Raw genomic sequence first — 22,280 nt, forward strand, 5'->3', positions numbered from 1 at the left:
ATGATGCAAAACCATGTGACATGTCACATGGAAATAAGTTAGTCAGTATTTTTTCCTGTGGAGATTGGAACCAATGTGCATCACTGCCACAGTTGAGCATGATCTATAAACAGAAACAGTTTTATTTGGTGGGAATATGTATTCAAACTAAGATAGAAGTGGAGGTAGTTGGGTGTAAAGTGCTTTTGACTTTTCCATGGATAGAAGCCACCAGAGCACTTGGTCATCGAGATACGTTGCTTACTGAGTTTAAAGGCTGCACACAGATCCTCGGATGAAACTCTTAGTTTGGGATGATGGTGAAAGCCTAGTTTAAGCTGAATGGCAATCAATTATACAAATGAGGAAACATTGTGATATCAAGTTGTCCATTTAATAAAATAGATTTGCAAGCAAAATACAATAACATTTGTGTTAGCACTCAGTTGTTACAAATCAGCAAATGTTGATAAACAATGTTTCTAGACATGATTTCTTGAGGCTTACTAACACACACATTACAACTTGTCCAAAACAAGAATGATTTTAAATATCCATGATTGAGATCATTACTGCTGCAGAAACCTACATCAGTCTCTTGGATGTACAGTCACATCTGTTCTCCTCTGCCACACCGTTATTAAAATATCATTCAAGCTGCTACATCGCATTGCCAATAGTACAAAAATATAACAACCCAAAGTGGAATGGCTACAAAAGGGAGCAAGACAACTTTCTTCAAACTCATCAGTGACAATGCTTAGTTCATACAGGTCATCTAGGGGTGTTGCAAGAAAGGAGCATAAGATAAGCAGTCTATTAAGCTTTTGAAAACTAGAAATTGGCAAAACAAAACAAGGGAATTACTAACCACAGAAAGAGAAAAATATGTAACTTTCCTTATCTTGGAGTGGCATCTTCCTGAAAGGTGCCTGTCTGTTTGACAGTTTCAGTGACTTTGTTAAAGCTTTGTCCTAAATGTTATTTGCTTTGCCATCTTCTGCTGCTATTAAAAGCCACATTTCACTGAGAAGTAGGTTTTAGTCCAAACTGAGAGGTAAATGGAGCTCTTCAGTGAGGATTCGGTAACGCTAAAGGCAAGGTAAAGCAATATCCATATTATGGGTGAACTTTTATTTTTAAGTGACACAGATGTCAAACTAAAGGGATTGCAAATAATAAAAAAATGAAAATGTTTACACATCTTTTGTAAAAATACACACAGTTTGGATAAGGAAAGAGTCGCTCGACCATGTTAAAACATTTAGTGGATTATAGAAATGTACATATGCCAGGCCATTTTCTACCACTTAACTTCAGGGCTAAAGATACTGCTGTGAATTACAGCCACCCCAAACGTACTTTTTTGGTAGGTAAATCTTATTAAAAATATTGTTTTCACTCAAACTCATTATCAATACATGATTAAAAAGCAAATCTTAAATTACAACAGTGATGTTTGTTTCTGTGCAGGATGCAAGAGTTTGTTATCCTATGCCATCTTATGCCAAGAATTTTAAAATGAACATGTGATCGGGGCTCTGTGTGTCTACAGGTGTCGTCCATCACCGGTCCATCATGCTGAGGATCATCTCAGGGGTCAGGTCTCCGTTGGGCGGGGCCTCCGCCTCTACTGCCCCCTCCTCCTCCTCCTGGGACAACTCCTCCAGCTGGATGGTGGTCTTTTCTCCCCCGACCACCACCTGCTCCACGGTCTCATCATCCTGGTCCACTTGATCGGCTCCCACCTCCTTCTTCACGATGATGTCATCCACCTCTCCAGTGGCCTCGTCCTCCACACGGATGATAGCGGCTGCTGTGGAGAGAGATTCAGGTAAGGTCCCAGGTACTTAAATAATAAATAAAAATCAGTATAATTAAAACGGATTTAGAAAAAGAAACCGATGATTTTATATATATATATATTTTTGTATATAGTAGATATCAGACTAAAACTTTGTTTACATCTGCATAGATGCACACAAAGGCTCTATGCAACCAAAACACTTCTCATATGAAATATTCATGGTCACTAGCGATGGTATCGTTAATGTTTTAACGGTACTACTACTTTTATCGATACGGTCTTTTAACGGTACTTTTAGAGTAACTAAACAAATTGTGAACAAACCTAACATTGCTTTTTATTTAAATTAAATGCATAATATTTCACATCAAAAGAAACAATGTTTTAACAAATCGTATTTACTATTCTGTCATCAGATTATTTAACAGAATAGCTGAAACTTTAACAAAATAAATAACTCAGTTACCTCTAATCATTAACCCATGTTTGTATAATTGAGTTAACTGTGTTGCTGCTAGCATACATAATACCTGACGTGGAAACCTTACTCGTGGATGGGGCTACAGAGCTACTAGAAAGAAAGACAGTCGAACCCGGTGCATTTCTCCGTCTGAATGTGGTGCACTTTTGCTACATTTTACGAATTGCTCGTGTTATCGCCCTTACGTGCTAAACTCTTATTGCACTTTTGGCAACGAGCATTGTCCACATCGAAACGGGTAAAGTTTAACCACACCTCGGAGCGCGCTCTCTCCGCCATCTCCGCAGTGTGTGTTGCTGCATGTAGCAGCCGCGTGTGTGTAAAAGCCCCACCCCCTCGCAAGCAGGCGGGGGAGAGAGATCTCTCGTCTGGATTGAAAGATCAAGAATAATCATAGACGCATTTTGCAGTATTTTGGCATTTTAGAAACGGAGTTGGCGACACTAAAACTGCAATGTTTGTGTAACAATAATACATATGACATATTGTTTTACATATCTCCAGTACCGATAAAAAGACCGATAACGTCAGAGCTTAGCGGTACCACGGTCTTTAATAATTCAGCCCCGGGGCCCGTTTAATACCGTGGTTCGGTACCCATCCCTAATGGTCACTTTATCCTAGGGCTGCTCGATTATGGCAAAAATCATAATCACGATATTAAAAACGATTATCCATTTACTTTGATAACATCCATTTATTGAAAAAAAAAATGTGAATAGTATGTTTTTAACAGTTGATTACCCTGAACTTTAAGTATAATTCAACTGAAAAACCAACAGAAAATAATCGTTTTATTTCGATTACGTTGTTTTCGTAATCGTTGCAAGCCAAAATCGTAATAGCGATTAATTGAGCAGCCCTACTTTATCCCCATGAAAAAGAAAATATTGGAACAACAAAGGTTGCATATTCTTCAATAACGAAGCTTTCTGAAATCCATATATATTAGTGCCGTCAAAATTATCGCGTTAACGGCGGCAATTAATTTTTTTAATTAATTGCGTTAAAATATTTAACGCATGTGCAGAATGGCCCGCCCCATACGTGCCACCAGTGGCAGCGCCAGGGTATGGCTGGGGTAGGCTACACCCATACCAAGAAATGGCTTAGCCCCACCATGAAAAATGATGTTAAAGTAAGCAAAATAAAGTCTGCCAACTCGCGGAGTAAATTGCACAGACAGCAGTTAGTAAGATTGATTTCAGTAGCCACGGTTTTGAAAACTTTTGTCACGTAGTGATCGTCTTCTCAATAGAACATCTTTGATAACGGCGTGGTGTTGTTGCAGGAAGTCCCGACGCAGAATACTTTTGCTGTAGTACAGGGCAGAGCCATATAATAGTAATAATATGGCTCTGGTACAGGGGTGCACATAACTGGTACGCAGGTTATGTGCGTAATCTGAAATGCGTACCGTCACTTGTGTCACAAAGCGCATTTGCGTACCGACGTACTTGTGAAGCTTTTCCAGAAGGCGGTTAGATCAGGATGACAGAGTCGGTCTCCGTGTGCACAGACAGGGCTGCTGTTAACGTCGGTCTGTACAACGGAACTGTGCCAAAACTACGCCAACCGGCTGCGGAGGGAGACTCCCCCCTTCACTGGAGAACTGCGCTAAAAACAGCTGATCACAACGATCACAACGAGTATTTTAGTCTGACTCTTACTGGCTGGTTTGTTCTTTGGAGGCCGTCCACGTTTCCTCTTGACTGGGGGCTCGATAGGGGCTGGGATCGGGACAACAGGGGGGGCCTGTTCCACCTCAAGCTCACTTAACTCCTCTTCCTCCTCGATATCTTCCAGTTCATCCTCTACAGATTAATGAGGAAAACAAGAATGTTAAAAAAAAAAAAGTTTAACACAGCAGAAACTACAGCCACACGCAAACAAAAAAAGGTACAAGATCACCATCTAAGTTTGTTGCTATATAGATATAACGCAAATGTATACTTCTGGGAAAGTTAAACATGTCACAACCTTTTTCATTCAAATTAAAAGCGAGAACATTTATCCTTTTAAATTCTGAACGAATGTCATATTCTGATGTCAAATTCGGGGACTGTAACACAAAATAGCTGAACTCTGTAACATATCATACCCGTGTCTTCCTCGTCCCTCCTGCTCTGCATCTTCCTCTTCCTGCCCCGGCGTGCCTTTTTGGGCGCAGGAGTTCCATTTTCATCCTCATCCTCATCGACTTCGCCGTTGCAGTTCTCAGTGTGACGCAGCATTGTGTTCTGTGGAGCACAAAAATAATCAAAACTCAGAGACTTGCTGTATATAACACTAAAAAGTGCAGGTGTGCTAAAATTCCTCCTACCCTGCGAGTGAACGTCTTGTTACACTTGGAGCAGACGAAGGCAGTGGGGATAAAGTTGGGGTCGTGGTAGCGCTTGAAGTGCATATCCAGAAGCTGCTTCTGCCTGAAGGTTTTGTCACACTGGCTGCAGGCAAACGGCTTCTCCCCTGTGTGTGTGCGCTTGTGCATCACCATGTGGCGTTCCTATGGAGGCAACCGGTCAGAGATCAATACTAATCTATTAATCATGAAAATGAACACTGCCCATGTGCTTTATATTAAAATGGATACACACCTGTCTGCAGCAGTAGTCACACTGTTCACACTTGAAGCGTTTCTCATTCTTGTGGGTTTTCTGGTGCTGGATGAGAGCGTATCGCTCATGAAACACAGCATCACAGTAACGGCACTTCTTTCCCTTCTCAATAAATGAGTGTTGCTTCCTCAAATGAACACCTAGAAAAGACATGGCAAAGATGTGAAAACCTTCGTCAAAGTTTCTTTGTCATTTTGCATTAATAGAGACTAAAACAGCTCTGAAGCCTTTCAGTTCAAATTAATGCAAATCCTTGCTCAGAATGACAAAATATATATTACTAACCAAGATCGCTTTTGCGAGCAATGACCGTATCACAGTGTGGGCAGTGGAACTTTGCCACGTTCTCCGTGTGTTTCTGCAGAATGTGCATCTTCATGGTTCCACTCTGAGTGAACCGGGCATGGCAGATGTAGCACTCGTATGGCTTTTCACCTGCACAAAAAAAGAAGAAGATTTAAGTGAGATATTCTTTTTAAGGTGGACCAAACATTTTCTATTGGTGTATATGGTGTTAGTGTATCACCTGAATGTGTCCTCATGTGTCTTTTCAGCTTATAGGTGTCTCTGCTGGCATAGCTGCACAGACTGCACTGGAAAGGTCGCTCTCCTGTATGAGAGCGGATGTGCCTTTTCAACTTGCTCACCTGGAGAAAAATACAGAAAACTTAAAATAAGTGATCATGCCTGGATGTTCATCGCAGATGAGCTCTCTGATCAAAAAGTGATTACTTGCCTCCACACTGCAGTAGTCACACATGGAGCACTTGAAGGGCTTCTCATGCGTGTGTTTGTAGCGCCGATGACGCACCAACTCTCCGCTGGTCACAAATGCCATGTCGCAGTCTTGGCATTTATGTGGACGAGTGCCTAAAGAAAGAAAAGTTGCCACTTATTAATAAAGATATATCATTCCTGCTTTGGCTTCAACATGACACACAAAGTAAAGAAACTGAGTAGTGACACAATAGGAGGGATAACAAAATTCAGAATCTGAAACTAGCCATAAATTAGGAACATTTTCCACATCAATTTATCTAAATATTTCAACTGTAGATAAAGTGTTACCTACACAAGAATAATTATGTTTGCATTACCTGTGTGTGTATTGAGGTGGTTTCTCAGCAGAGTGACCGTTCGGAAGGCCCGCCCACACAAGTGACATTTATGTGGCCTCTCGTCTGTATGGCTCTTCATGTGTCTGTCCAGGTTGGAGCGCCTTGGACAGGTGTAGCTACACAACTCGCACTGGAAAGTCTTCTTTACACCTGCAAACACGTTTTAATATTTAAAATAAAAGACACAACCACAATAAATGTTGAGTCTTTCATCATCATGTCAAAATGTCTAATGAAACCTCGTCAAATATTAACCTTTCTTCTTGATCTTGGTGGGCTTTGGTGGCTTCATGTTGCCCACAACCTTCTCTGCATTCACTTCAGACAGCATCCCCTCCTGCTGCTCTTCTTCAAAGTCGTACACAGAAACATCCATGTCCCGATCGCCCTCTCCGTAGCGCAGGCGGCTCTTCTTTCCCTTCTTCCCTTTACCACGGAGGCCGGAGATGGGCTGGTAGTCTGGGTCCTTGGTCCATTCTGGGTCTTCTTGTTGAGACACATTGGTTTCCATTTCTGCAGGCTCTTCCTCCTCCTCCTCCTCCTCCTCTCCCCTCACACATTGAAGCTCATCGTGTGCTGCTTGAAGCTCCTCCTGCTCTACAGTCTCTACCTCACCATTGGCTCCCACTTTAACCACCTAAAAGAACACATTTCAAATGCATATCAAGTTAGCTTTTATAATTTTCACAAAAAGAAGAGAATACCTAATTTTCACAATTCTGGTTTATGTTTTTGCAATTCAAAGAAAAACATAGTATTTTCATATTTGTTAAGCTTGGCTAGTTGAAAAATTAGTATTGGTTGAAATAAAAGTGGATATACAATTGATTGACGGTCTCCAATAATCTGGGATTCCTAAAGTTAGATCAGACTTAATTCTGTAATAACAAATTTGAGAACAGACGTTCTTGCTATAGTTTTTTTCTCACCTGGAAGCCCTCGGGCAAGGGAAGAGTGTGACAGATAACCGGATCTGAATCCTTGTTTGCATTTGACGCGTCAACATAAGTGGCCTGGAGCCCCCCTACATTGGTTGCTGTGACGGGAACCTGCACCAGCTGCAGCTGACCGAGACTTAGTGCACCTCCTGCCTGCTCCTCCATGTTCACCACCTGCATGGGGAAACATACAACCCTTTAATTAACATGATATCCCAAACAAAGCTGTTAAGGTACGTCCACACAGCAGCTTTTCAAAAATCTTGAAAATCTTGGAGCTGGGCGTGTCTGAAAGCTTGGGGATTTTTTGCGAGCAACGCGACCAACAACCAATCACATGAATCTCCCGCCCCCGACATACAAAGCAAAAAACACCGGGGATTTTATGCGAGCAATATATATATATATATATATATATATATATATATATATATATATATATATATATATATATATATATAAACTCCCCAAACAGGCGAAAACCTACCAGTTTCACCCACTGTCTCTGCCACCTCCCTCCGTGCCTGGTTCCTCCGGTTTGTATCCCGTTAATAGTTCTGGTCGTAAAGAACCGGGTGATTTGCTACCGTAATTTCTCGTTTGGAATATGAGGAAATGAACTGCGGTTTGGTTCTCCCTGCTTACACGCGGTTTGATTGGCTAGCTCTTCTACTGTCAGATTTGCATAAACGGGATTTGATTGGCTGACGCTTCCAGCTCAGCTTCAAAAGTTGAACATTGCTCAACTTATGAATCCTGTAAATCTTCGCTTCGCTCCCCCACAATGCAGTTCGGCGAAAAGCGAGGCAAAGTGACGTCATCCCCATTCAAAGTCAATGGGCAGAGAAGCGTTGGAAGATTTGTTTAAAGCTGCTGTGTGGACGTACCGTTAATCAAACATTAGACAGAACTTGTATTGATCAACGTGATCTTCACATACCTGAAGTGTGATGATCTGACCCTCATCTCCACCAGTAACAGTCACCGTGCCTCCACTCTCCAACACCTCTGTCTTCATTTGTAACAGAGCGGGATCAAGAGCGTCCATCACCAGCATCTCCATGTTGTCAGTCACGTCCCCCTGTGCAGCCAGGACGGCCCCCTGTATCAGAGCGTCTCCGCTCTCTGTCAGGCACTTTCCATCAGGAGCCAGTTCATCACTGGTCTCCATGGAAGCAACCTCGCCCTCCATGGCGACGGACTTAGTAACACCTTGATTAGAGAAAACAGGCATCAAATTAAAACAAGGACTAACAGAGGCAAAATATCGCTTTATAAAGACAAATATAGCTGGCTGAATACATTTACAGATGGGACCTTACTCTTTAAAAGAATCATCGGCACATTAGCTTTTTCTTTTCTTATATGTGGGGAGCAGAACAAATGAAACTGCATTTCCTTTGGGGTCTATTGTGGTGTAGTATTATCACCTGTGGATATTTCAAAATCTCCACCAGGGGCTGGGATGTTGTTATATTAAAAAAAGGCCCTTACTCCTCTATAGATTTTCACAAAGAGCCACTAATTTTACATTTAATGATCTAATAAACATGGCTAATGCTTTCTGCATTAAATATAATCAATGGGGTTTCTCTTAATAATGTATGGAAATTCAAACATGATTAGATAAATGGCATGCACTTAATATTTAAAATACATTTTTTTTTACAATAAAGTTATTACAAGTAGACATTCGTAATAAAAAGGCCACACACACACACTTTAGTAAACAATTAACAGCTGCAGTATTTATCAAATCATTTAGGTGTAACATGAAGTGTGTGTGGTAGATGCTAGGTAGCAGAAGTAAAGTTATATATTGAGTTGCCTACAGAATCTTGTTGGAGTATTGAAATTGTCAAACTAATAAGAATGCAGCCAGTAATAATAATACCACATATTGCACACACGTGTTATTGCACAGCACTGATGTCGTAGACTGTTTGATAGTGACTTCAATTATTTTTGACAGAATAATCTGTCTATTTGTTCGTGCTGTTGCTTTTCTAGTACACGTATTTGGAGCAGTTGATGCTTTGAGTTGTTAAAAGATTAAGCAAGACATTATCAACCCTATATCGCATTCATTTGCCATAATACAGGAATCTGGATACGATTGAGCACACATGGACTCCTAGACTTTGAAGAGTTGTATAAAAGTATCTGTTTGAGTCGAATAAAGTAGTGTCAAGAGCTTTGAGTAAACCGCAGGGGAGCAAATCAGATGCAAAAGAGCCATAACTGTTAGTTTATCCTGCATAAAATCCCATCGTTATGATGTCAAACAGTGAAGAGAACTTTAGAAAAGTGATTATCTTCGTCTTCCTGTGTTGTTAAGAAAATGCTATCAGCCATCAATCAATCGATACTTAGCAGTAACTCATCCCCCCCGTTTTAAAAGCACTTACATTTCTTTCTAACACCTTATTCGTCGTATAGTTCCTAAGTGGAGAATCGCTACATAGTTGAAACAAACGACACTACTTTTACATGAACTCGTGTTAGTTTACTCGGGAGGCGCGATGTGAAAACAGGAAACAAAGGGCACGATAAGATGGACGTCAGGCCTGAACAAACTTAAAACTGAAATACCCATACATACAACCACCCCTGCACAAATACTCCACTATGTCAGGTGAAAAGCAACAAAACGCTCAACTGGGACACGGAGTTGCAGTTTATAGACAGATTTAGTGCGTTTTGGATAACGATAGAGGGAGACAAACACCCCCCGCCAGCCGCCTGGTCGGTAAGCCCTACCGTGACACCTAGAGGCCGGCGTCGGCTCCTACAAAAACCTCTCCGTGATCGGGGTAAATGAACCTCTGCACTTACTCTCGGTCGATTCTTTTGTCCGGTATATTCAGTCGGGAGTTCTGTGTAGGTGGTTGTTCCTCAGGATCCCGGGTTGAACGTCCGTACGTGCTGAATGGCGGACTAATAATTTTCTCCCGCTTAGGAAGAGTGGGCCTTACACAAAATGGCGGCCCTTTAAGAGCTACGGAGGCTGCGCACAAACAGCACCGGAGGGAGTGAAGGGGAGTGTCCGGGAACAGGGTGAGGGTGCTGGGCGCCAGATTTGAATTCAGTCGTGGGCGTGGCGTCCGGTTGTTGCACCAAATTCAGTGACTTCATTCAGAATGTTTAGCTGGCGCTGTTTAGCTCTATCACACTAGGAGGGATATCAGCTGAATATTAAACATGTTGGTTACTTATCTTCAGGGTTTTTAAGACATTGCCATAGGTGTCTCATTTATTTATTTGTTAAAAGTATAAAGGTCAGGTTCCCTCTAAGTCTATGACACAATGTTTAAGTAAAACAGGTCAATAGACTATAAAGGCAGAACAACACAGTAATGTCAGCTGAAATAATTTACATTTTAACAGTAGGCTATATCTGCATAACATCATTCAAAGTAAACGCACAGTAAATACATTTCATGCAGACACATTTGAACAAATATTGTATGCAAGCAGCAGATCCTATTATTGAGAAGCCTTTCGTTTTTTGTATACCCTCATTGAAAGAAATTCCCTGGGTAAACCCTCTATTGGCGAGGAGCTTGATAAGACTGGCCAGTTATTTATCATATTCCTCCCATATTAAGATTCTTTTTTTAAAGAACTGAACGATTATTGATTAGTTTTCTGATGAGAAGGGAAGATCACTTTTTATCGAGCATGATGTCTAAACCATAGACTGGTCTAAACCTACTAACTACTAGGTCAGAAGTCATTTTGTTACTTCCTAAAATCAGCCACAAGGGGGCAGTGTGGATGTTGTGGCATATAAACTGTGTAAAGATAAATAATAACAGTTTTATCTATGTGTAGGGCCTTACAACGGATCGGATCATCCCCAGGGATTTTCATTTCAAACCTTTATTTAGATAACCGTTTCATAGTGTCTGTTTGAGTTAAAATTTTCCCACTAAATCATCACCTGAAGGCCCTATTTTGGATCTGTTTACCTGCATTTTAAATAAACAAATAAAAAAAAACTGATACCGTCCAAATCCCAATAAATTGTTATCTCATCACCTAACTTTACAAAATAGATATTTATTTGATTTACTTCTTAGTTGCAATAAACCTACTGTAGTTATGTTACATCTGCACTAGCTGATGCCATATATGGAAAACCTGACATTGGTTCATTAGTGGGAAACAAGTTATTTATGTGTTCCTGTTTAGAGTTAAATGCTCAAAAGTGAATCTAGAAAATAAATATTGTGCCTAAAAATGTTATGGGTCAGTTTTTAACCAATATTGAATAATATTGAATAATTTTCTATTGTGCCACTGAAGCCAGTTTAAATTATACATTTAAATATCAAAGTGTTTCAAACTGGGAATTGAGTTGCCCTGTTTGAATATCATATGAGAAAATAATTCCCATGAAACTCCCATAGACATTACCTCATGGATGGATGATTAAGATGCGACATTGGTGCTGTGGGTGTGTCAAATGTTATGGTTTCTGATCAACTCTTACAGATCATTATCAAGATATCTAACAATCATCTGTGGAATTAGCAAGAATCTGGCGTTACAAACTAAATCTAGGCTGATTGATAAAAAAATCGTGAGCATTTTTTTTTAATGAAATACATTACAAATATTTTATTGTGACTCAATCGTTGGCAGCAAGATGTGAGAAAAATAGGTGATGTGCGATAACCTTGAATAATGCAATACATATAGCCTATTACTTCTGATAAATAAACAGATATTTTAAACATATTAATATAATACGTATATGTATATACTTTTTATATATATGTATATATATATAATATATGTCTGTGTTTGTCTTTTATGTTTTATTTTTTATTTCACTAATCACTAAAAACATTTCTTTAAGAGTCTCTTGCATTGTGTTTATCAGGAACATTTAAATCATCATTCAAATTAAAACAATATATTGTGCAGCCTTCTTAAATCCTCATTATTTCTTACGATACCAGAAAGGACAGTTTCCTTTAGTACAAATGATACACCTCACTTTGAATTACAGCCTTTCAGGGCATCTGTTCCGCATATAAAATAAATTATTAATGTGTTACGTAACCAATAGAACATTTTGTTCATTTCAACTCTTTCCATATCAAACTCATATATTCTTCCACTCGGATGGATGCAGGGATGAAACAAATCTCAGTGTGTCCACTTTATTCCCTCCATCTCCCTCCTGCCTCTTCTTATTTGATCACCATCTTTTTTTCTCATGGTTGTCCTCTAGTAGGGGAGGGGGCAGAGAAAGGCGAGGCTCTGTTGTCAGATGTGTCAGTCTAGCCGGCCCGGCCCCTCCCACTTCAGAGAGCATTACATACTGCTGCTGCCTGAGCTCTTAGCAACCGTGCCTCGGCAACAGAGCTCCACAGCAACAGCGTGCCGTGTCTCCCCAATGGAGCTGCCATTGGGCGGACCAGCTCTCCGGCACTACACCCAGAGCAGACCAAGACCTCATCGACAAAAACTCAACTATCGCCCCAGCAGACCACAGGTACATCAGAGAGGTTTTTGGGAAAGATGGAGAGTGTGTGAGGAGAGAAAATGGAAGGGGGAGCTGTAATAGGGTACAGAGGGGAGAAGCAGGGGGAAGGGAAGGATGGAGGGGGAGTGCTGTGAAAGATGCCTGGTCCCTGCTTTGAATAAGGCTGCCCCATTGTAACGGTCACCGGCTGTTTGATGAACACACACTTGGTATTTCTGTGTGTGAAAGCATGATGACTATGTCTGAGAGCGGCCGGTAGTTTTTGTTTTGCATGTCTTCTCTGTCTTACCCTATTTTTCCATAGTATCGAGAAAAAAAAATGTTGACCATCTCCATTTTTCCACTGATCAGTTTGTCACAGTAGCTTGTAGACATGCAGTCACTCCCTTGGAGCCGATGCTCAGGGAGACTAAAATAAAGCAATTCCCCAGACAGGATATCAAGTATCAGTGACTTCTGCTAAATTTGTGTTCTGCAGTCAACCTCCTGATTTGTATTGCTACTTGTGGCTACAGATGTTAATATGATCAGGATGATGCAGCTGCAATTTTGATATCACATTACCTACATTTGGAAAATGAGTTATCTTGCTTTCATTCTGCATGTGAAATCTAGTGACGCCCCCCCATTGTACGTTACTGAGCAACTGACTCCCAGGAGGCTGGTTTTTAGCATGAGAGATTCAAACCAAAATACACCTATAGAGGCAGAAGTGCCCGAGTGTGTGTTTTTTTTTTATATGTGAGGGTTATGTATGTAATACTACATTCGATTCAAGCTGCTCTTCTACATCAGTGTGTTTGATCTTTGGTGTAAAATGTTTTTCTGTGTTTGTGTGTGGTAATAAGGAGACAATAATTGAGAGTGACAATGAAGTCCTTGAGCTCATGGGGAGAGTGGATGAAGGAGTTGAAGAGTTCTTTACCAAGAGAGTACTTCCTACTGATTCACCGTGAGTATCAGCTGCCTAATTTTTCTCTTTATGGCTCCTTGATAGTAATTTGGATACCAATTATAAATGAATAAACTATTTCTAGAGAACTGTTTGACAGTATACGATCCTTTTAAATAGGACAAAGCAAGAAGAGGAATCTATCACAGTGCATGAAGAAGTAGCTCCTGCCAGCTCTGTCCCTTGTCCACCACCGACAAAAACACTAAGAAGGAAGCTCGGAGACTTCTTTACCCTCAGAAAGAGACGAGGTCTGAAATCAGAACCAAGCCAGGAGGGGCGACCCAAAAAGGCCTCCATCGCTGATCTCATCCGCCCGCTCAGGGAGGTCGCCAGAGCCGAAAAAGATAAAGACCGAGTCAAGGAACACGACAAGGAGAATGAAAAGGAGAAGGGGAAAGAGACTCCCAGTGCTGTTACTGGAGATGCCGCTGTTCATGAGACAACGGGTGCTCCAATGAGGGGTGAAACTGGGCCTCCCCGCCGAGCTCTCAGAGAGGGGAAGTCCCAGTCTCTCATTCTGCTTTCTGGATCAGCTGCAGCAGGGACTACTAATGCAAGAAACACTTCAAAGGTGAGTGGGCCCTATTATAAACCAGTATCTAAATATATTCCTAAATGTCTTGTAGATGGATTTGGTCAGATCCATTATACGTTGTTAAACCAGGATTATTTGTATGCCTTATTCTTATAATGAAGATATCATGAATTGACCTTGTGCATCTAATCTGAATTAGCCTAGCTACAAATGGCAAATACGCAGGGTACTATGGTATAAGATTGCAGGATCCTGCACACAGAAAATATAATTTAAGAGAATTAAGTCAAGAATGTTAAAAAGAAAGCATAAAGATGGTGTAGTACTGGACTCCAACCTTTAAAAAATATAATTTTTTCGTAGTTTTGAAGTGGAGGATGTTTGCAAGAAGTAAAAGCCAAATGAGCTTCAAATGTAGTTCTGGGTAAATGCTAATGCTATTACTTGCTTCACAAAAGCTGTATCTTGAGAAGACCACTTTCCTGTAATTCATTATGATACTTATTATCAATGATGAACAATTTATTGGAAATTATATCCTGTATAATATTTTTGGTAGAATTACAAGAATTGCTATGATCACAGATTTTGCACAATTATGTCAGCATTCAAATCTGCGTATGTGTGCATAGACTGTTTTCTTATTTAAGCACAAATCCCATATGGGTGGGTTTACAAAGACAGTATCATTTCAGAAATGTTTGTGAATGATTCCCAGTGTTTGTAGAGTTTAAATAATGTATACATTTAGATCAGTGCTATGTTTTGAAGCTCACTCGCTACTTTGCTGTTGCCGATTTCAGAAACAATTTGAAGGCCAACACAGTTTTGAACAGAAACTCCATCTCATGCTTCAACGTATTGGAGTTTCCAAAGCCCAGCCAGGAGAGACACAGGTGGGTGAAAGGGCATGTCTCAATTTACATATGTATACTGTTATGGTCTTTGAAAAGTGTTTAAATACCTATTTTGCTCTTTTAGAGTCCGGAGGGAGAAATGAAAAAAGCAGAATCTGAAGGTATGTCTCAATGTTTAGTATGATTAAACTCCTCTGCTCCGGCTTAGTGTTAATAAAGCTCAATTGATCTTTGAAGTTGAGGGATTAAAGATACCTTTTCCATTTTAAATGGATCACTTGTCCATAAGAAAGATTGAATATCTCTTTGGGCAGATACGACTGCTGTCCATCCACTTAAGGGATAATAAATGAATACCTCTTGTAAATGATCTTTGTGCCTCAGGTACTATCATTGACAGTAAACCTGAACCACCACCTACTAAACCTCGAACGATGTCTGCATCATCAGGTAAAACACAGACACCAACACGGATTCACTCTCCAATACAGTATAGCTGTGTTCAAAATTGCATACTAACGTAACACATGTATGTACTGCCTAATAAATTAACGATTTATCACACACACGATTTATCACACTTAGGCTTAAATGACTGTGGAACAAAAACAGTTTATCCAAATTTAAGTTTACATGAACTCTCCCTCTTAATGTTATATTTACCAGAATTATTTTAAGGCATCACTTTAGTGCTAAACAGGTTTTTTAAATTACAATATGTTAGCTCCAGTTGAGTATATAAGGTTTCGTACTCAGAGATTTAGCTTATCTGGTATACATCCTTGAATTTCTCACATTCACAACATCTGCTTGCCGTTGGAAAGCATTACACATGCAATTTGACGTATGGTATGAATTGGGAATTTCTAAATATCAGATTTTCACTACACAATTGTACAAAAAAAGAAAGAAAATCAATTGTTTAGCCAGTTACTTAAAATCAAGTGTAGGGTTTTGTCAGAGAGTCTCCTGGACCGTTAGAAAGCTTTAAAAAAGCACAACTACACAAAATAATTAAATTACAATTGCACTTAAATTCAGAGAGAAATTGATTATGATTCAAGAGGAGCTGGGTTACTTACATTATCTTATTTGTTTTATTAATATATCAATAATGTGTAAATATCCGTTATTATGCAATTTCGAACAGACCCTGTGTATATGATAAGCAATCATTTTCACATTACATTTTTTTTGTAGACACAAGACATCAAATTCGCCCGAGTGTGTCGGCACACGAGTCCGCTGGGAAACCTGCTTTGCTTCCGAAGCCCGTTATCAGGCCCGGCCCGCCCCCCACAACATCTGGCCGCAACACACCTGAGAACGAGCTATCCCAGATACAGGAAGCAGAGACAAACACACCCACTAAACAGAGTCCAGCTGCAGCTCCTGCACTCACTACCATCACCACTCCTACTGCACCGACGATCTCATACCCAGTCACTGACTCAAGCGATTCTACGAGTGCTGAACCCCCCGCCGACACAGATACAAGCACTGACTCCGCTAACCCCACTGCTGCAGCTACAACACCCACGAATGTTACAGAGCACGACAGTAAAACTTCTATCCCTGAAGAAACTACCGCTGAACCACCAACCTCCATCTCTAAGACAACCTTTACAAGCACCACTCCCCCTGCAGAGCCCCCTGCCACCCCTTCAGTTACTTCCACCACTTCCTCTGAGTCTGTCATTCCCAGTCTCTCTGTCACTTCCACCTCAACAACAATAACTACGCTTTCCATTACCACCTCTGAAACCGTTTTTGCTCCCAGCAATGAAAGCTCGGTTTCCACAACAAATCTGTCAACTACATCGACTTCTCCCTCAGTAGATCCTGCTGCTGGTGGTGATTCAGCTATTTCTGTCGCCACCACAGCTTCTTCACCCTCCACCAGCACATCAGATATGCCCTCAGGCTTGTCTGCTAAAACGAATTCAGTGACTGAAGCTAGTGATGACTCCCCTTCAGTCACCTCTTGCTCTGTTACATTAGTTTCATCTGACACTAAAACAACATCTCCACCTCCAAGTGACACCATTACAACTGCAGCTTCAGCTCTCGCCTCCATTACCCGTTACTCCCTCCTGATTTCTTCTCCCGATCCTCCTCCCACCATATCCACCTCTTCCACCACCACAACAAGCCCTACATCCACTGACTGCACCAACTCCTCATCCATCATTACTCACCCAGCCACCTCTGACCCCGCTGATATATCCGTTCCCTCCACTTCCTCCAGTGAGACAAACCCCACAGACACCACTTCCACTGCCACCCCTTTATACCGGGCAGACACCAAACCAACCAGTTCATCTTCCTCAGCTGCAATTTGCTCCTCACTCACGACCGACTCTGACCCACCAAACACTAACGACGGCAGCTCTACCCTCACACCTGATAACGGAAGTGATGCTTCTCAACATTTGACTAGTCCAGGTCAAGATAATGACTTGCAGACATCTCCTGAGGGAAGATCCAGTGAAGAGCCCGCAGAAAAGGGCACATGTGAGTTAAATTGTATATATTCTTTTTTTTTTCATCTGGTTTTAAGTGTAACCTTTTTCACTCTGGGGCCTCATTAAAAGAAAAGTAATTTAAGGTATAAAACAAAACCTATCTTCCTATTACAGAGGCATTTCCTAAACTCGTGGTTGTGTCCTATTCTGTCCCAAAATGTAAGAAATCCGTTATATAATTGTGAATTTAACTATTTAATTAAAACACTCATCTTGTCATACGTGTATTTAGGAAGTAAGGATCATAATATATGCTATCATAATTTTGGATCATGGTTCTGTGATACATTCCTTTCTTTATAATTAAACAGAACAGGAATTTTGTAATATCAACAATTTAAAATGTCTTCCCTAAGTGAGACAAGGACAGTTTCTGTTATTAGGCAATGTTTAACCATATGTTGTGCCGAAGTGTTAAATGGGGACAACATTTGTTTTATTTTGTCAAGTAAGTATGTATTTTGAAGGGCATATTTTGTATTTTTCTCTCTACATAACAGATGGTGAGCTTGAGATGGTCCAAAAGAGCAAGCAAACTGAGACAGAGGAGAGCAAGACAGTTGTCCACAATGGAAAGGAGGGCGAGAATGAAAACCAGGAACCAGCTCTCAATTCTGACAGCGAGGTGATAATAAAAGAAGTGCAGAAAGAAAGTGTCAAACCCGAAGAAGACACAATGAAATCAAAAGAAGAAGAACCTGCATCAGGAGAAGATGCTGAGCTGTGTAGCGACAAGGGGGAGAAAGAGAAGGAAAAACAAGATGAAGTTGGGAAGTAATTCAAAAGTTAAGAAATTGCTAAACACGGGACCAACTACTGTGACGGGGCGAGAGAGACCACAGTAAAGAGTCAAGGGGGAGATGATCCATGGCACTTCCTACAGGGACCACCACATTACAGCAGCACACCACAGAGGGTGGACCAAAGAACTGAGATCCCCTTGGTGTGACGTAATCAACAAATTCAGCAGTGTCTTTGTCCTTTTTTAACTTTCGTTTGACTTTTTGCATTGCACGTATGATTATGTACCATAAGACAACTACTGTGGTAAAATACACCATGTTTACAAGATGAAAAAGAGAAATATGACTATTAAATGGAATATTGAATTGACTGAGGCATTCCTTCTGCTCGTTTACGGGTGATATACTTTATTTTTCACAAATACATGTTTTTGGACAGAAAACTCAGGGTACATAACTTTCTTAACTTTTATAAAACCCATGGTCTTCATGGTCGTCCTTGTCTCTGGTCAATAATGATCTTTGATGCAAGATTAATAGATGTTGTTGAAAGCTCTAGAAACTTTAATAGATTACCCTTATTATGAATGTTTTTTTACTGATGGGTTTGTTCATAATATCCATAATAGCCGAAATAATTTTTTATTTTTAGCATTAATTAAAACATGGCAAACAAATATAGCTTTTGACAGTTTTATGTAGCAATAATTATAACCAAAACATTTACGTTTTTCTAAGATGGGCCAATCTGCATAAACAGTACTTTTACTTTTGGTACTGTAATATATTACTATATTTACTCGTAACAGAGTACACTCTGGCAGTTGAACTTTTACTCAAGTAGAAAATATGAGTAATATGAGTTCAGTGAAATATAACCCGCTTGAAGATCATCATCCACACCAGCAGTGGGCGCTCGCGGTGAGAGAACCCGCACTACTTCACCCGGAAAAGGAGGGCCAAAGGAAACGACAACGAAGAAATTGTTGTGTACTGTTCGCACAATAGTTTAGACATTATTTATCTATTTTTGATAATCCATTAGGTTTCTAGCCCTCCACCCTTTTGAGGTTCACTTGCAGCTGCGTTTGGCCTCGTCGAGTTCGTGGTAGAGATGTCGGTCGTGCCCCCCAGTCGCTCGAACGCCGGCTGGCCGCGCGGAGGAGCCGTTCAGTTCGGGAACAAATACATCAGCGGGCCCGCGAAACCCCTGTCTCTAGAGAGGACCATCAACCTGTGAGTGCTACAGCTGCAGATATATACATAAAAACATCAAGTTCCCTGAAGTTAAATCTATCTAAATACACCAATTAGCTTTCTATGTCCGATGTTGGAACCAGGAGGGTCTGGTCGCATCAAACAACGTGTAGCACAGTAACTCTGGATGCACCGTGTGGTCGTGTTTTGGTCCTGGATGTGTTTGCTTTTACACTTATATTCGGATTCAGAATCAGGTTCTTTGCAAAATAAATTCATGTAATCTGTACAATAAAAGCAAATAAGAATGTGTTAAAGTGAAAGAGTAGGATTGGGGAAACATTATTTAGGATGTTCAAATATTGCCCAAGCATGTAATTGGACGACTTCCTTGTTTTTTCCACACTAGAAAGTGTATACTTCTAGAGTTGCAACTAATGATAATTGGTTATAGAGATTTCATGACATCTTAAAGTAATTGTAATTCATCCAAATGTTGTTTTAAAAACGGGCACTAAAACATACTGGAATAACATTGCCTTGCAATTTATTAACAATATTGTTCTTGCATTACAGATAGGAAAACAATGTTGATGTAACCCATTATCTTAAAGAACAACAATAACTCACAATGTTCTCCTTAATGAATAAAGGATAAACAGATTGGCTTCTTGTTTTTTGGTTACATCATAACAATAATTCTGGTTCTTGGACTGTTTGTCTGGCAGAAGAAGCCACTTGAAGGCTATTGCGGATGTTTTAATTGATAAAGAAACACTGTATTGATCTTTGGTCATGCTTAATGAGGTTTCATGTTTGTATTTCAGATACCCTCTAACCAACTACACATTCGGCACCAAAGAGCCCCTGTATGAGAAGGACAGTTCAGTGGCCGCCCGGTTCCTGCGGATGCGGGAAGAGTTTGAGAAAATGGGAATGCGGAGGACAGTTGAGGGCGTTCTCATCGTCCACGAACACAGGCTGCCTCATGTGTTACTGCTGCAGCTGGGCACCACTTTCTTCAAACTGTGAGTAGTTCAGAGGCTCCTGTGTGAAGCAGCAGAAGGTTTTTACTGAGCATTCGTCTGACAGTTGGCTTCTCTCCTGCAGGCCCGGAGGAGAGCTGAGTCCTGGAGAGGATGAAGTGGAGGGTCTGAAACGCCTGATGACAGAGGTAGCTACATCATGGCACACTGTTCACTTGCTGTAACTGTGGTCATTGTGGAGTTTATGTATAATAACTTCTGTATTCTGTTAGATCCTCGGACGGCAGGACGGCGTGAAGCAGGACTGGGTGATCGACGACTGCATCGGCAACTGGTGGCGCCCCAACTTTGAGCCTCCACAGGTTGGTACACACAGATGACTGACACGTTTTAAATATTGAATTGACTGAAATAACTTTTCAATAGAATTTTGTGTTTTGAATATTTTAGTTGAAAAGAGTTAAGCACTATCAGATCAGTTTTTAAAGTTTTAAGCAGTGTCTGGTCAGTATCTTTTGCCCCGGTGAACGTGGTTCTTAATGTTATTTGTTTGTTTAGGATTTAGTGATTTGATATATAATCAATTCGTTATTACATTTAATGTCTATGCTAACCTTACAACATTACTTATGTGAGATACTAAGAATTTCTCAAACATAATAAACAAAGTTGATTGTAGTTTCAGTCGTTTTATTTTTCCTGTAGAGTTACTCTACACTGGAAGTCAGTTACAACACATTTCAGAAGGCTGCCATTTTTTTGCTTCATAAATCCAGAAAAAAAGTTTAGTTCAAGTCTCTGGGTGTTTCTCAATGTCGAGTAAAGCTGCTCCAGAGCCACTATTTCAAGCATACTACGTCATTGAGTGCCGCCGAAGTACTGTTCCAATGTCCAGCATACTTGGAATTCTACCGAGCCTGGTGTACATCGTAGCGAGAAATTTCGAGGCTGCACATGTGTAGACTCCGCGGTCTTAAAATCCCCACAATGCTTTGCGCACGGACCAATTTCCCCAAATCTGTGACGGAAAATGTAAGGCGGGGCCTCTCATATGACGCACACTTGCTCGCCTGTTCCACTCTTCGTTTTCCGAATGCCAGGAAGTATTCTTGCCTCGCTTCTGAAGCAAGTGACTCAGAAGACGTGCTACCAAGCAAGCGTACGCGAAATTGAGAAACACCCTCTGTGCTCAGTAATGATTTTGTTTATCCGTTCGTGCAAATGTGAACTAATAAAAAGTTGTTTCTTTTGCAGTATCCATATATCCCAGCACACATCACCAAACCTAAGGAGCATAAGAAGCTGTTCCTGGTTCAGTTGCAGGAAAAAGGTCAGTATATGTACATTTTAATTTTGCACAGATGTTTAATGGAGAATAAATCGCAGACAGAGTTGAAAACCTGGGATTTCTTGTTTCCACAGCGCTGTTTGCTGTCCCCAAAAACTATAAACTGGTGGCAGCACCGTTGTTTGAATTGTATGACAACGCTCCTGGCTATGGACCAATCATTTCCAGCCTACCACAGCTTTTGAGCAGGTATAGTTTGTGTCACTGTGTAAGTAGCTAAGTGAGACACTCTGTGTTTTTTTTTTTTCTTCTGTTGATTGTGCCTGTGGTTGAATTAAAAACTGAAGGGCTATTAGAATATAGTTATGTGAACTGTCTGTATCAAGGATGTAAAATTGTCGACAAAACCTGTACAACCTGTAACTTTTATAAAAAAAAAATTCAATTGGTTTTCTTTCATGTTTGGAGTGTAACATAATAAACATTTTTATCAACACCAGTTTACACAGTGAAAGCCCAATGAATGTAAAGACTACTAAAGAGCTTTCTCTGATAGTATTCTTCTGAAATGTCAACACTTGAGACACGTACACAAGGTTTTTGCAGATGAAGATTGAAGGCAGCTGATTGTTCTTAAGAATAACAAACATGCAGGGCAGTGTGAAGCTGCGTTGCTTTTTTCTTTTTTGCATGTCTATTAATTCCGTTTAAAGATAGAAGATAGAATCGGAGGGATGAAACCCTCTTTAATGGTCA

At 40.5% G+C, this 22,280-nt stretch overlaps 3 protein-coding genes across 4 annotated transcripts; 2 read left to right on the forward strand and 1 right to left on the reverse strand.

The window, feature by feature from the left end:
* Positions 1-351: 351 nt before the first annotated feature.
* On the reverse strand, positions 352-9,942 carry LOC117468175 (transcriptional repressor CTCF-like). Of its 2 annotated transcripts, none has more exons than XM_034112188.2 (13): positions 9,777-9,942; positions 7,882-8,153; positions 6,933-7,115; positions 6,259-6,640; positions 5,983-6,153; positions 5,622-5,755; positions 5,412-5,532; positions 5,171-5,320; positions 4,865-5,025; positions 4,591-4,773; positions 4,369-4,507; positions 3,938-4,081; positions 352-1,795 (listed from the first exon to the last, which is right to left on the reverse strand). In XM_034112188.2, exons 2-13 carry the CDS (start codon positions 8,131-8,133, stop codon positions 1,545-1,547), a joined length of 2,271 nt encoding a protein of 756 aa, XP_033968079.1. In that variant the 5' UTR covers positions 8,134-8,153; positions 9,777-9,942; the 3' UTR covers positions 352-1,544. The 2 variants fall into 2 exon arrangements, with proteins under 2 accessions (XP_033968079.1, XP_033968088.1); XM_034112197.2 differs by lacking the exon at positions 9,777-9,942 and adding an exon at positions 9,350-9,597.
* Positions 9,943-12,289: 2,347 nt separating this feature from the next.
* LOC117465638 (mucin-2-like) lies at positions 12,290-18,405 on the forward strand. The gene is made up of 8 exons (XM_034108577.1): positions 12,290-12,447; positions 13,287-13,390; positions 13,511-13,964; positions 14,732-14,824; positions 14,910-14,946; positions 15,170-15,235; positions 15,986-17,299; positions 17,811-18,405. The coding sequence occupies exons 1-8, from the start codon at positions 12,349-12,351 to the stop codon at positions 18,086-18,088; spliced, it is 2,445 nt and encodes an 814-aa protein (XP_033964468.1). The 5' UTR covers positions 12,290-12,348; the 3' UTR covers positions 18,089-18,405.
* Positions 18,406-18,989: 584 nt separating this feature from the next.
* nudt21 (nudix hydrolase 21) lies at positions 18,990-22,023 on the forward strand. Its single transcript, XM_034112556.2, has 6 exons — positions 18,990-19,289; positions 20,078-20,278; positions 20,361-20,424; positions 20,509-20,598; positions 21,491-21,566; positions 21,659-22,023. The coding sequence occupies exons 1-6, from the start codon at positions 19,168-19,170 to the stop codon at positions 21,802-21,804; spliced, it is 699 nt and encodes a 232-aa protein (XP_033968447.1). The 5' UTR covers positions 18,990-19,167; the 3' UTR covers positions 21,805-22,023.
* The last annotated feature ends 257 nt before the right edge of the window (positions 22,024-22,280 follow it).

This window comes from Pseudochaenichthys georgianus, chromosome 3 (assembly GCF_902827115.2).
Source record: "Pseudochaenichthys georgianus chromosome 3, fPseGeo1.2, whole genome shotgun sequence".
In the NCBI taxonomy this organism is placed as follows: domain Eukaryota; kingdom Metazoa; phylum Chordata; class Actinopteri; order Perciformes; family Channichthyidae; genus Pseudochaenichthys; species Pseudochaenichthys georgianus.